The 15,724-nt window shown below is 38.4% G+C and overlaps 1 protein-coding gene across 9 annotated transcripts in view; it reads right to left on the reverse strand.

Annotated features, from left to right (window-relative positions):
- Window positions 1-15,724, reverse strand: part of LOC132987820 (disks large homolog 4-like) — a 72,246-nt gene that overhangs the window by 19,530 nt on the left and 36,992 nt on the right. For 6 of the 9 annotated variants that reach the window (XM_061054760.1, XM_061054758.1, XM_061054756.1 and 3 more), the window contains exons 2-3: window positions 13,281-13,442; window positions 5,252-5,308 (exon numbers count right to left, since the gene is read on the reverse strand). In XM_061054760.1, the coding sequence (XP_060910743.1) occupies window positions 5,252-5,308; window positions 13,281-13,442 (219 nt within the window). The remainder of the gene's footprint in view (window positions 1-5,251; window positions 5,309-13,280; window positions 13,443-15,724) is intronic. The other 3 variants (XM_061054757.1, XM_061054762.1, XM_061054759.1) reach the window with 1 other exon arrangement.

Genomic DNA, 15,724 nt, shown 5'->3' on the forward strand with positions numbered 1-15,724 from the left:
CTGAGGCTCATAACACAGTCTGTGCATGTTCACATCCCTCTCTGTCTGAGAGACAGTTTTTACTGAAAGATTACAAAAATGCCAATAATATTGACATTTACCTGTTAAGTCAAGCTTAACAATATTGAAAACAACTCTGGCTGTCTTTGCTTATTCTGGTCGGCTTAAGTGTGCAAAAAATACTCCACTGCCATCATAGAGGATGGTTTAGCTGGAACTGAATACAAACCAGAGATGGCATATTAGTGAATCTTTAATGCTGCATGTCCTGCAAACCATGCAGCAGAACGAGGAAAGCTGTTAACACAAAAGCCAATCAAACAATCAATAAAACAGCGTAGTCACCTCTACTATGTAATACCCAATGTCAAACTACTGGTATATGTTTAATGAAGGAGATGTTGAGCAATGAGCATTATGAATTACCATTTGAATTGCAAGTCTTTAGCACGCATCTGCTGCTCTGCTGTTAAAGCAAAAGAGCTCCATATAGATAACAGCACAAATGATCCTGACTGCTCCATTTTTAGCACTGTCCAGAGCTGTTCAACAAATGGACATGAAAAGACTTTTGTGAATGTGAAGTGTTTTGTGACGTGTAGCTGTGATTTTTGTGCGTGGCTGGCGAGCTGCCTCTGCGCTCATGTGTGGGTTTAATTGCAGGATGTGACAGAGGTTAATTTTGCAAATGGCTCACTCATTGGCTCTTCATTGCGTCCCACATTTATATCTGCAGAGTGCAGGAATATGTGTTTGCATACTCCTTTGTGTGGGCTCTGGTGATGTGGAGTTGGTGGGTGCCTACAGCTCATGGTTTGGTGGAGCGTGATAATAATGAAAGAAACTATTAGAGGAAAAAAACACTATACCTGCAGAAACGTACATTCAGCCTGAGGTTGATTTAATTACTTTACCAGATATGATTACTTAGCCTAACTGTGATTAAAAAAATCTATTGTAGGCTGTAGCAGCTTGAGCCTTAACCTGAGTTCCCTAATCAGATAAACAGTACCAAAAGTACCTCTTGGTATATTAAGAAAAAAAAAGGTAATAAAACTTACTCTTCAAGCACCTTTCTGCGCTACTTCACATGGCATTTTCTCATAGATTTCTATCACATTTTTAAGTACAATCTTAGTAAAAAAAAAAAAAAAAAAAAAGGGAGAAAAAATGTTTGAAAAGTGCCTACCAGCTTATAATGCCGATGATACTTGGCTTTCCGAACATTGTCGAGGAACCGGCAGCCCATCTTTTTTGCATACCACACGGACATGAACATTCTGATCCAGTAATGAAATATCAATCAGGCTTGATACTTTGTGTAAAACCTGCTCATCTCACAGAATGGCATACACATCCACCAAGAGTGTGCTTAAGAGTTTGAGTGCCCTCTCAGCAGTCCCACAAAAAACATTTATTTACATACTGTAGCATTATAGCCATAACAGCCATAACAGAACCTCAGAGCAACCTGATTGCCCCAATTAACAGAGACCTTTTTTAAGCTAACAAAAGCCCTCTCAGCTTTGCTTTGTTCTCCATCCAAATAAAACATAACAACTGAGATAGCATTCTATGGATACAACACGTTTTAAGACATTTAAATAATTTTAGATCCAGAATCACAGCTTAATAAGTGTCCTCGTCCTGCTGAGTCGTTTCATAGACTTCATTGCAGAAAGCCCTGCACCATCCTCCAAAACCAAAGCTCCAGTTATAAAAATCACTCATTTTTGAGCAGGCTTGTCCTTATTGAGAAAGAACAGTCCTTTCTTCAGAAATCACCCATTCAGAGTAAAACTGAACAAACAGATCCTCTCATTCCTCGTCAGCTGTGGCAGTGGCTGTGATAGCGGTGCCTCCCTGCTGCTGGTCTGTGCTCAGTGAGAACGCAGTTCATATTTTCTGCTGCTACTGTACTGTACCCCGCCCACCCCCTCCGCTCTGGAAAGGGGAGCGTGCAGGAAAGTTTGATGGCAATTACTTAACTGTCTGCCCTGGCTATGTGAGAGTGGGAGGAATTACACTTTGGCTGAACTTTGAAGGACAAGCAGCTAAAACTGGCCTGACTTGTCTTAAGGAGCACTTGAAAGTGAGAGGCTGTTGCCAGCTAAACAGTACTGGCAGAAAGCTGCTAGATTGCAGCTTGATATCACATCATTTTTGCTATATTATGTACATTTTCTCCAATACTAAATTATTAAGTAGCCTTACCAAGCCACAAAAGTTCCAATGGAAATCAGAAAAAACTGTGAAATATCAAAATGAATCTACATCTTTCTTCTAATGACAGATGGATCAGCAGGCATGATATAGATGAGCTCATACACACACATTAGCTCTCTAAACAGACTTATGTAAGGACATGCTGAAGGACAAGCTGTCAGCTGACGTTCTCATCTTGTCAAATATAACTCCTCACCCTACCTATCTAATTTTCTCACCCTTAATATTGCAAGGCCATCTCTATCAGTCTCACTCTGCCATTCAGCAAGAACAGCTCTCTCCTCCTTTTTTTTGCATGCGTATATTTTTTTCCTCTGTCTCTCTCCCCACTTCTTCCCTAAGGACCTGAGCTGCTGCTGCACTGTAATTACACCGAAGCTGCAGGGACATATTTAAACATTTATTAAAGAAAAGTAAGGAGGACAGAGAGAATAAAGATAGAAACAAGATACCAAGCAGACAAGAGTGCAGAGCAGACAGGGGAAGGGATAATGGAGGACTCTTGGGGAACACTATGGAAAACAGTAATTGTATCCTTACATTAAAAACAACTGCCTTTTCCCCACACTGAAGTGTCAAACACAATAGAGGGGTTTTGTCTGAGAGGGATTTGTGGTAAAGGATTACGTATGGTAACATTTCTATGGTTAGAGAGGAGAGAAAGTGATAGGCATATTTTATTATTAAAATAGACAGAGTGGAATATAAAATGGGTGTTTGGGTCGTCAGTAAGCTCTCTGTGCCTGCTGGTCTTCACTCCAGGCTTTTCAAGTGAATGATAAATGGCATTTGTGTTGTGTAATGTTTGCAGTTCAGTAACTCTGTTAAGATACATGTACCTTATGCATCAGGAAAAAAAAAACAACATTTTTCTTTTCAATTCTTTTTGAGACAGATCTATGTCAGGTAAAAAGTTTGAGCCCTGCCTCCAGGGTACTTAACACACTGTCGCACACACACTGAGGGAAGCCCTCTTTGTTAGATGTATGTGAAATGTGAAAAAGTATCCTGAAAAATTAATTCAGCCAGGCTTAGCTCAATAGTTAGATGCCTCTGGGAAACACTGCAAAGTTAAGGAAATATCTGCAACAGGGACAGTTCAAGACCTTAAGCTCATTAGCTTTGCAGTAGTTTTCAGAAACAACCCTTTTAAAAACCTCTTTTCTTAACTCTATTATTTATAAAAGCAACCAAAAAAAAGTCCCTTTCTTGTGCTGGAGATTTAGTTTGCTGTATTATTTGTATAATATTTCATATAACATAATATATTTGGATCTTTTGTTTGCTGTGAATTGAAGATGAACTCTCAATGCTGTTCACAGCAGATAGAACAGTACATGATGTCATTGCAATTTATGGAACCCCATGATACAAGAAAGACTTATAGTCTCACATAGAGTGGAAGAGATATGAAGTTTAATTAATATGAGCTCTGATCAATATCAAAAGTTCTCTGCAGTGTGCAAAAAATCTGTTGTAATTACACTAAGCTATAAGTTTAAAAATATAATATATGTGATTTGAAGCTAAAGCACCTCTTCGCTAAATCATGTGCATAACCCAAAGACCTTTTCTTACTTTGCCAAACCATTGCAGTGCTTCCAGAGACAATCATACCCATAAATCAGTGGGGCCTGGAACAGTACTGGCAAACCCCACACCATTAAAGCAATAAAGAGACAGACCGACGACACCACCTACACCTCAATGACAACCGCACAGCAGCGGCTGCAGAGGCATCCACACACACACGCACTCACGTAATCAGAGGGGTTCCTGCAATGCATCTTGGAGACAATTCATACTTTAACCTAACCAGTGTAGAAAATTGAATCCATTCATATTCAGAATGAAGTACTTCTGTTTGTGTGTGTGTGGTGTTAAGACATTGTGCTTCAGTGTGCAGAATGTCCAATGTGTAAACCGACTGATTATAAGCAGGCACTATTAGAAAGGATGCGTTCAAGGTCGGGGCAAGCAGACAGAGACAAGAAATGATGAATAGTTACAGGAGCAACTACTTGTTCCACAGAGACAGAAAGACTGAGAGCCACATTTTATAGTACACTCCTTGCAATGACACGGTCTTTCTCTTTCAAAATAATTCTTAATTATTCGTGCCATTGATGTCTTTAAATCACAACTTGTTTTTTTTTTCTTTCTTAATTTAAAAGGTAATTACTACTTAGCCTTAACTTTTTCTTTGTCATCACATCATTTTCACAACACAGTCCCCAGTAATCCATGGTACATAATGCTCATGCAAGTTGTCTGATTATGTTGTTTTTGTTTGTAAAAAGGAGTAGAACCTTCTTTCTCAAAAGCCATTGGGCATAGTCTAACACTGACACCTACAGGCTTCAGTCAGTCCTGCAAAAAGACCATATCCATCTATCAAACCCTCGTGCTTTATTACATATTCCAAATACCACTGTACCTTTAACAGTGAACACACATTATTAATAGTTTCATTATTACTCATTTCTCATAAAAGCATTGCCACTTTTCCTTGGATATGCATACTTCAGGTTAGGTATTTTACGTTAATGCAGAATATGTTGTTTTAAAAAACTGGAACATAATCCACCGTGTTCAGTGGCATAGGTACAAGAATGCAGTCACACTTGAACACAGCAATATGAATACTTTGCAAAAGGTATGCGACATCACTGTGTGCTGGAAGGATAACAAAAAAAAAAACATCAGTTCCAGTTATGTTATTTAAGACCCCAGAAACAGTCATTGAGTGCAGGCGGAACTAATCTGTCAGACAAGGGAGATTTAAATGAGAAAGAGCATGAGCACACTGGTATCATCAAACAGATGACCTCATACTCTGGCACTACAGATAGAATGGTTTGAACAGGCAGATGTCTGTCTGCAATCAGACAGCCAAACTTTAAGTGACACCAAATGCAGCAGAGACAAGAAATGAGGACACAATTCAGACCGATGATGATGACGGATGATGGTACTGACGCTAAATTTCAGGGTGACGGAGCGGCACAGATAGGGGTGCTCTTACCAGTGTGGAAACAGCGGAGGTGTACATTGGAGTGTGTCCCGTAGACATCAACACAGGCTGCAAAACAACAAAAGGAGAGGATAATATTGCAGGGCATGCCGAAGGGTACAGGGGGAGAACAATGGGTACCACTTTGTCTTCCTTCTTAATTTATTAGTGAAGATCTTGACAAGTTAATCTATGAAGCTGTCTTCGTTCACAGCTGAGCTCCACCGAAACTGGGATACAACTATTACACTAAAATATTTAAACTGCAATATATAATTTATGAATTCTGTAATGTGCTTATAACAGTTTTACAGCAATACTGTTTTTCCTCAAATTGTAATACATATACTAGCACACTATATACTAAACTCTGGAAACCTTCAGGAGTTTATCATATAAAGAGCAGTGTACAGTGTTACGAAAAACTATATAAGGGCTATCCTAGAAACTTTGAAGGCTTAATTGCTTACTCAAAAGCACATACACAGCTGTACTTGTTACAGTAGAGAAGAAAATAGAGAAGCATTAAACTCGCTTTATTCAACCAGACAACATTAATTTGACAATTTCCTGGCAGGTAAATGGATTCAACAGACAGCTTGATGCCTCCCCCTTCTAAACCTTTCTGCTTCTAGAACCAGACACAGGCAGCAGACAGGTGCAGGGGGGGAGTTGTGCAGTGTGGAAAATGAAGGAAAAGCACACAACTCTTAAAGAGATGTAAAAATAAGGAATATGGGATTGATGTAGCTAGGGTGTCCACTGAAGTCACATACCATATGACAAGACAATGCCCAGGGGTCCCAACACCAAAATGTCAAATTTGATCCACCATTAGGGCATTGTTATACTGTTTTAGGGATTAACAGATTGCTACAGGGATAGCACATTTTCACAGACAAAGCATCATAAAATGAAATAATACAAAATGAAATCCTGTTGACTTCCAGACAGCGTAACTGGAAGAATTCTGTATGTGAACTAGGTTAGAAGACTTATTCCTAGTTCAAGTGGAAACTCAGAGTCCAGATACGTCTGCCATCACCATCATCATCAATCATCATCATTATAAACATTACTCTAAATATACATTTAATAATATCAATCCAAAAGAATTATGTTATTTTACCTAACATAGTTAGATTTGCCTGTATCTACATGTCACAATACAGCAGCACACATAAATAAAATGTTCAGTCACAAAAGGCAGAGTGGCTGAAAAACAAAATGTCTTCAACAGTGTTTATCAACGGCCATCCATCAGCCTGGGATTGAGCTCCTTTTTTTTTTTTTCATAAACATTCAACAATGCAAACCAGTGTCATAAAGTCATGCAAACAATCCACTTTGAACTAAGATGAGCCCAGACCTGTATTTTTCATAGTGCATTCAGTTGTCCCTGAAGAAAAATACAAGACTTCATAAATTATGGCAGTATTCCAGAAATAGAATTTGGGCCAACCTTAGATCCCAAAACAACCAGAACAACATCAACATTTTTACTTTCATCAGAAGACAGAGTTTTGTTGCAGTATGTGTACGTTTCTACTACTATTTTTGTTGCTCTCATTTTGAAATCAATTACTTCTTTCCACCACTTTAAATATGTGTGTTTATAAGACTGGTTTGGATCTCACCCTAAAGTTTTAAATCAGTATTTTCTGCAAAAGTACTTAAACCAGATTTTTTAATTTGCATACGGGAGGAAATATCAAAATTCTATGTTCAGAGGGATAGGACAGATTAAACAAGCTTTTAAAAACTGCATATTTTTTTGCTCATATTATAAACTTCTGGGTGGAAGATATGTAGGAAATGTTATTGCAGTGCAATTCTAAACCTCACATTCCCTCAGATAGAAATACTTTTGTGCTGCAGAGAAACCAAAGTAGCAAGAAACCGACCATACTGTATTCATGTAGTTCTTAGATCTGTCACTGTCAGAGAGGCTCCAGCTTTGTTTGCATTTGGAGTTTGTGGGTGTCACATTTATCAGCTTGAGAATAAATGTAGAGCTCTAGACGCTAGCACTTAGGCTACTTACTTAGTGTGCCTGTCAAACAGATAATATGTCATGCCACAAAGGTCTCCAGCTGGAATAGAATTTAGGAAGCTGCGCATAAAAGATAAAATATAAGAGATTTTGCTTCCTTTTTGGCTGTGACATATTACCCGTTAGATGGTTTAAACAACACCCTAGCAAAAGGTTTAATTTAAGCAGTTAAATAAACATGATAACGGAAAGGGAAAAATCTGTTTAAAATGTGTTTTATCAGAATACTTGAGCCAAGGAGTGGTTTATTTATAGGCACAGGGTGTCAGGAAACCTGCATCAAGTACACAACCTTGTATATAACATGGCGCACAAAACATTCTCAGCCCACAGAATACAGCAAATAAACCCAACAGTTCTTCATCTCAAACTTTAAGATCCAAGTATTCAATCAGCACTAGTGTGTAATTCTTTAACCTACATTTATTTTGAAGTAAGAAAGCGCCTTTATACTAGGCCCAAGAGATTCATGCTAGAAAAACACTTGAGTAATATGCAGTTAATTCATGGTGCGCAGTCATGTTATAAAAACATAACAGACAGGGCTGTGAACAGTCTAGAATTTCTCCTGCATCATCTTCAGCTTGGCTGTCTTGTTGTGATGATTCTGTCTTTCTTTATCACAAATCGCTTGGCCACCCTCCAGTTAAATGCAGTTTTTCAAGCTGATTTCAAAGAAAGGCTTTCAGAGTTCAGATTGTAATGGTTAAGTGGTTATTCTCCTGTCTGCACTACAAATGTATAATACTACCAATAAAGATGCCTTGAACCTTAAAAGACTCGTGGGGACACACAGTACAGCCTGAAACTGACGCTGTCAAACGTCAAGACATTAAACAAATGTGGGGGAACTTGCATCCAGTTTATTTAGAGAATTCTTCACTGGCAATGCCCAATGAAGGTCCTCGACTGAAGTGTTTGCCTCCTACAAACACATTCTGATATGGAAGTGCAGACTGCCCACGCTTTAACTGCAAGCCCTGCTGGTCACTGTAAAAAGAATCTCCTGTTAAAGTTGAATAAACATTTTCTTCCAAGACAACAAATTAGGGTTGCCACTTGTCACAGTACCTGGATTTTAAATGACATTACGATACTCGTAAAAATGAAACTATATTTCAATACTAATGCAGCAAAAATACTGTAGAAGCTCAGGGCACACAATGTTGGGGGATTTCTTGTTTTCATTTAACAAAAAATGCAAGAAAACTCCTGCACCCTGTCTTATTTTCATGTACACAGATACATTTAGACAGTGCTCTCTCTCGGGTTATGTGTGTTTTTAGTTGTTTTTTCTTTTTAAAGCTGTGTTACTTTTTCATACTTTCAATAATTAAACTGACTTGGATTGTATCACATGGATTATTCTGACATTACAACAAATACTCACAAAAGGCCCAAACAGAAAATGTTAATATGAATTTTTTTCAAACAACTCCATCCAAACATCTCAGTAATTTCATACAGACGCAATGAGAAAATGATTCATAGTTAATTAGTTGAGGACACATTTTATCACACATGTGATCATTAAAGCTATTGTAATGCCTAACAGTCGTTGAAGCAAACGATAAACAAAGACACGGCATGAGTGAGAGGTGAAGCTCCATTTGATATTATCCATACACACTGAAATATCAAAACGTTACAACATAGAAAGTCTGCAAACAAAATGTTTCAAAAGATTGGACTGTCTTCAAATATGAACAGTAGACCCTGAACAGTGCCTACACACACTACATAACCACTGATTTATTTTCAATGAGACTCTGCAAGGAAATTTGTATTCAGTAAATTGAATTTACAATTTTGTTCGTTATAAATTAAGGGATGAAACAATCGATAAAAGACAAAAGACGTTCATGCTCTGTGTTTAATACACAAGTATTTGTGCCTGTATTTTAGGTGGTAGGAGGTCATGTTGGTGGGCCACCACCCCAAATGAATAGTAGGGGAAACACTTAGATCTATAAAAAATAGAATATCCCCAGCCATAACATTTGATGATATTTACCCATAAATGATTGCTGATGCTTGCATTTTTACCAAGAATGTAATCATTAGGCCTAAACAGATATTTCCTGTATGTGACCTCAAGGGATGACTGGTTGTCCTGATATCATAGGCCTCTTGGAAATGGCTGAATGAGTCATGTAATGAATCTGCTCTACCGGAATCCACTCATGTTTTAACATTTCTCTGATTTAAATGACCTCATAATGGTTGATTTGTGAGAATGAAGCAAGCCCTACCTCACAGTGTGAATAATTACTGATCCCTTTGATACATGTGCTAGATGACGAGCTATACTGGGACAAAGATAAATTATCAAAACATCAAGAATGGTCAGACAGGTCAAATTTCAACCTATTGTTCAAGCAGTTAACTCAATGTTTTCATACTGCTTAACTATGGTGCAATGGATCAATGTTGATCTGATTGGATTTCTCCCCATGGTTCAAATTGCATGTGATCTCCAGTCTGATGAATAATCTATGATCATGGTGTAGAATAAATGTACTGAAAATAAATCCCCTTGCAGAGTTCTCAGAAAAGAAATCAGCGGTTATATAGTGCTTGTAGGCACCATGGAGATCTGCTGTAATAATGTGTAGACGGTCCAGTGTTTTGAAACATTTTACACAAGTTTTGTGCAGACTTTCCTCACAGAAAATTGTTGTAAAGTGTTGCTATGTTTATATAAAATATGTATCAAACATTATTTCGCCTCTCACTCTCGCCGTGTCTTGTTTATCATGCATCAGCATGTTATAACCCTTTCCCACAGCCTGCTTTAATCTGTAGCTATAGACATATCCAAACACACTGTATTAAAGTGCTTTGTTCAGTTCAAACAGTGTAAATATAGTCAGTCACCACACGCTCCCTGTTTGTTGTTTTGTAAAAGTGGAGCTGAAGAATAGAAAAGTTATAGAAATAAGTTTTGGGCAATCCGATCTGTAACACAAATCTTTGATTTGATCCAAACTGTGGGATTTAAGATGCATTGCACCCCTACTGTTTAACCTTGGATTGGAGGAACACTGCGGATACTGGCTTGGCTGTTGAACAGTCAGAGGAATTGAGAACGTCTCCTGAACCTATCAAGGCTGCTGGGGGTAGAATTGGAGTTTGCTCATGTTCTGGAATTTGCATTGTCCAGATTCAGTCTTCAACATATACGTAGCACACCGTGTTAAATTTCCTGTGTCTGAGGCGATCTCAACCAATGGAAATACCCCAGGGAGAGTGTGCAGGAGGATGTGGACTCGTCTGTAAAGATGTAACCCAGGTCTTAACACTTATATGTATAACTGTATGTATTGTGTAATGCTGGATGTATGATGTGTTTTAACTTACACTTGAAATTATAATTATATGTATTATGAGACGTAAATCTCGGGACATTATGCCTTAAATGTGAGTGGTTTGACAGCCAATCAGAGCGCATGCTGAGCGTCTTAAGCAGGAATTATTTTCTATTTTTTCATTCAAAGATAACGTTTTGTTGAAAATATTTCTCAGTCTCCTGAATTTTATTAAATATTCTCATCAGTAACATTTTTCCTCCTTTACTAGTTTTTCTGCTTTCATTAGCCCAATATGAAATTTTAGTTTACAGGATTATGCTCAAATTTGTTGTTAAAGGATTAACATGTGCTACTTACACCGACTTTTTATTTTGTCTCTACAATATGTAAATGGATTTAACCGCAATATAGAAAAGAATGGTACATCCCCTGGAAGTGCTGCATGTGAGAAAGCAATTAGCTGAATTATGTGAATTGCACATTTCACAGACTTCTCTGCCAGCCTCCTGTACAAAGTATGTGTTGTGTCCAAATAAGCTGGTTTGTGAACCAAACATTGCACTGTTCACATCATTTACAGTGAGCCAACAAATGTAAATTGATATTGCAGATACTTCAGTGTGCATGCTATAGTGATTAAAACATAAAGAACTGTCATTATTAGACCAGTTAATCTCCACCTTCCTCATCTAGGAGCCAACCCTCACCTAAACCGAACTAAGTATTTACAGAACTTGAGGACGAGTCTGACTCAGGCAAGCTCCCACTGTGTGCTTCATATGCAAATGTCTACCTCTGGACAATGTCTGGAATTAATTTTCTCAACATTGACTGGGGTTTATATGGTAAAACACAGAAAGAACACCAGAAACTGACAAGCAGCGCTATCACAACCAAATAATGGACATTGCTTCTTTCTCTCTACTGTTTGTTGTTGTTATTGTTCATAGAACAAGCCCCATAATAGGAAATCCCAGAAGTCATTGTCACTCTGTTCTGCTTGTCTTTAGCTGCAAATGGATATAGAGCAACGAAAAAAAAGACAGACACAGAATCAGACTCATGAAAAAACTTCTGACGGTGATTTAACAATCCGTCTCTTTGAGAGCAAGATGTGTGAACTGGGCCCAATAATGAATTCTACTTTTCCAGATGATGAGTGGAACTGACTCCCCAGTGCCACTTCTTTTGGTTTGACAGCATTCATAAGCTGCTCCACTGAATTCTCCTCATCAACCACAGCTTATAGTGAAGGCTCTGATTTGTTTGACATAGCAGTTGCAGAACACAACAAGTCAGTGTCTCCTCTCTGTTTATTAAAATAGAGCATTTTATTGGACGGTTGCTCCATGAGGACTCCAGTTTACTCCCATGTGGGAAAAGCGAAACACTTCTCCCCTCAAAGCAAACAACCATAGGACCTCTTAAGTCCTCATAGCCAATCAGACTGTTAAATAATGTGTGTGCATATGAGATGGGCCATTGTCAAGTGTGCATTATAGCTTACACCTGCTTGCATTTGTATTTCTTAATGCACTCAAGGCAACATGACTCTGCTCCTGCTGATGTCAGCTGTGTCATTAGACTGTGTGACTGATGTTTGTATTACAGTTGACTTTTATCAGACACGTGTCTTAAATAACTACTCAGCACAGGAGTTCAGTGTCTGTATTGAGAGCTAGATGACTCTTACCACTTTAAAATAAAGCCGTTCTTTTTTGTTCCTACATGTGCCACTCGGGCTTTCTTTGTTGCCATTTTATTCAGCAAAACTAGTGAGCAATTTTATTTCACAAAGTTCATAGGTGTCCGTTCTTCTGTTACAAATCCTAATTGATCTTTGACCACATCCTGAAACCAAGATTTCAGATGATTGGATTACGCCCCCTCATCTTGTGTCCACCTGCACTTTGATTTTTTTTTTTTTTTGCTAAGCGTTGATATCAAATTGCCTCAGATGCATGCTCATGCAGGCGTGTAGTTAACCTGACTCTTTATGACCGTATTATATTCCTCTTAAAGTATTTATGTTGGAGAAAAAAGTCATGACAAACAACACATAAGTGCAAAGTTATATTTGTATTTGTATGATTGTTTTAATGAACCACTTGTCTGTGAGCTGAATAAAACTCTTAATAGAAATGTTAAAAGCTTGGAGGATGTTTTTGTCTTTAAATGGAGAAGGGACATTCCTGTGATTATAATTCTCATAGGTCTTGTGATTTCGTACCTAGTATTTAGTTAGTTTATTAGTTACCTAGTTACTAGTATTAGTTACCTTATATTTTAAATGTTATCACCATCAGTTGAACAATCAATACAATTATCCACTTTAACATTGGCTTCATTTAGTACAATTTCAGGAGTGTTTTCAGAACTGCAGCTAAAATATGAATATCTCTAATGGGATTGTGTGATTGAGTGATTCAGAGTATATTTCAATATGAGCTCATAGGAAAATTACACAGTGGGAAGGATATAATTGTGTCATGTTGGCAGAGGAATGATGATATGTAATGTGATGAACAGTGTGTTTAGTTTAAAAGCATGCGTGTGTTTATTGTAACACAGTAACAGCCCGACTCCTTAGTGCTGACAGCATAGTGCGTTGCCCTTGTAATAGTGTTAGGTATTGATCGATAATGTACATTGTTGAGTGAGAGTGTGTTTGTCCTACCTTGACGGGAGAGATATGTGTGTGTGGTGTGTAGCCATGTATGGCCTCCATTGCAGCAAGGTTCTTGTCGCTCATATGAAGCATCTCAGCGCTTTTCCCAGGAGCCAGATGTGCTGGACTGTGCTCCAAGGGGGGCGTCTCCTCATCCTGGTACCTGTACTTCTGCAGACACACAGATGTGAAAGAGATCGTCAGTCATGTTTTATTTCCAGCTCTCAGTTGAGACGCACTTATTGTGAAAAATCGTGGATGATAAGACACCCATGATTTTTTCATTACTTCTTGATAATTCTAGGTGTCTGTTTTTTTGGATGAGCTATGAGATATGATATTTTTTCATCGTCCCGCTCCTCTTGAAATGTCACTGGAACATGTTTTACAAACTGCATTTCGCTGATCTTTTCAGAGATGGTGTAAAAGTCTGATTAAAAACTTGCATTAAATTAATATACTATTTGTACAACAGATCTCCATGGCACATACACGCACGAAGGGAACAGACTCTGGACAGGGATTAAACAAACAATTTAATCGTGGCAGGGGAATCTTCCAGTTCAAAATCAGACTCCGCCATGATGGCTACTGGTATCGCGAGACCGTTTTCAACCCAACAAAAAACATTGTCACGTTTTAATATTGCAAGATCTTCTGTGAGATGCAGAAGTTTTTCCTCTGTGTACTCTGCTCTATTAAAGTATCCTCTTGTTTCCACAGAAAATAGCATATAGATATATTGCCTGTCATAATAGCTATCTATTAAGTTTGGATGTTTTTGTCGTCTCTTTTGAAGCCTGCACACCCAAACAGCTGATCAGTGCGCTTTTGGCAGAAGAGAATGTTTGTGGTGTGCAGAAGTAGTGCTAAAACAAAGTGGCTTGCCAGTGGAGAAGTAAAGTACATTTTTTTTCAATAAAGCATTAAAGATTACGATAATCGTTTTTCAAATTAATTTCCATTTTAATAATCAATAAAAAAATTTAAAGCTGATAATATATGATAGACAGATGTGTGCCCTGCTCTGGGCGACATAAATCTACGTATGTCAATGCACTGATCTGATACCAGTATTCGTTAAGCACCAAGATAATATAGAAAAATAATCCTGTGATGATACAAACAACCAAGCAGTACTAGCAAAGAGTGTATTGTGCATTGTATTGTGTTTAAACAGTGTTTTCATTAATGTTTTATTTATCCTGATGGATTTTTGAAAAACAGAAAATATGATATCTGAACACCTCTAAGAAAACTTACACTGTCAGCTTTGTTGTTAGTATACTCTTCTGTTTAATTGTTCCTGTTCTTTAACAGAACAGGGTCAGTGACAAACTACCTCATTCAGTAAAACAGAACATCCAAGTGTTGTAATCAATATGCAAATCATGTACATGTCACAACATGTGTGACGCCTACAAGTGCAAAAAGACATCATAGGAGGCTTACAAATATTGCCATTGTGTGTCGAGCAGGATGATCGTCCTCCACAACCACATGGACAACCATGACTCATAGTGGCTCCACAGAAGCAGCAAATCATGCCGCTTCTTCCCCGTAACCTTCCTCCCCTACCGTTATCCCACACCTGGGCAGTCTGCCAGCAGCCCACTGTGTTAGGCACACATGGTAGGTTTCATTCTAGGCGTGATGACACAAAATCTGCACACTGCGTTTCCATCACAAACACATCAGAAGGTGGGCAGCATCACAGCGTGAATCTGCTACACTGTCCTGTTTATTGGAGGGGTTTTTTTTTTCCCTTACATATCTGTACTCCACTAAAGCCCTCCAGGCTCACAAAACGCTCTGCTGCACTGCAGATGTGAAGCAACTCATTCTGAATATGAAGAAAAAAATGGAGGCATCATCTGAATTTTGGCTAATAGCCCGATGGTGCTCTCTGCCATTCTTTTCTTTTTTCTTTTTTTGGGAGGCAGACGGAGAGGGCGGTGCATCACCGAGCCCCGTCTCAGACAGGCTGCCTAGCAACCAGAGCAGAGCAGAGATTGCAGTGGCACAGTTGGGGCTGCCAGCAACCGTCCTGGATCACATTACAATGAGAGAGCAAGAAGAAGAGGTAGAGAAATAGAGATAAAGATAAAGGGGAAAGTGAGGGGGGATGGGTAAGAATCACAAAAGTCGAACTATCAATAAATGGAAGCAGGAAAGGGTGAACCAGAGTGAAAATGATTTGATAGCATGGTTCCATATAGTTAAAAGTTGATAAGCAGTAAACAATCGATTTGTATTCATTTAGCACTGCAGAGGCAGGCATTGCTTCCACCAGCTCACCTATTTACAGTTTAAAATTGTTTTAGTTTGTACTGAAAAATACTGGTTAACCATTCAAAATCGTTTGCAGTAAATGACAGACATTTTTAACTCAGAGGCACAGTTTGTAAATTACATGAACAGAGTTAAAAGTAGCCCCCGGGAATTTTTTTTCT

This window comes from Labrus mixtus, chromosome 14, assembly GCF_963584025.1.
Source record: "Labrus mixtus chromosome 14, fLabMix1.1, whole genome shotgun sequence".
Lineage (NCBI taxonomy): Eukaryota > Metazoa > Chordata > Actinopteri > Labriformes > Labridae > Labrus > Labrus mixtus.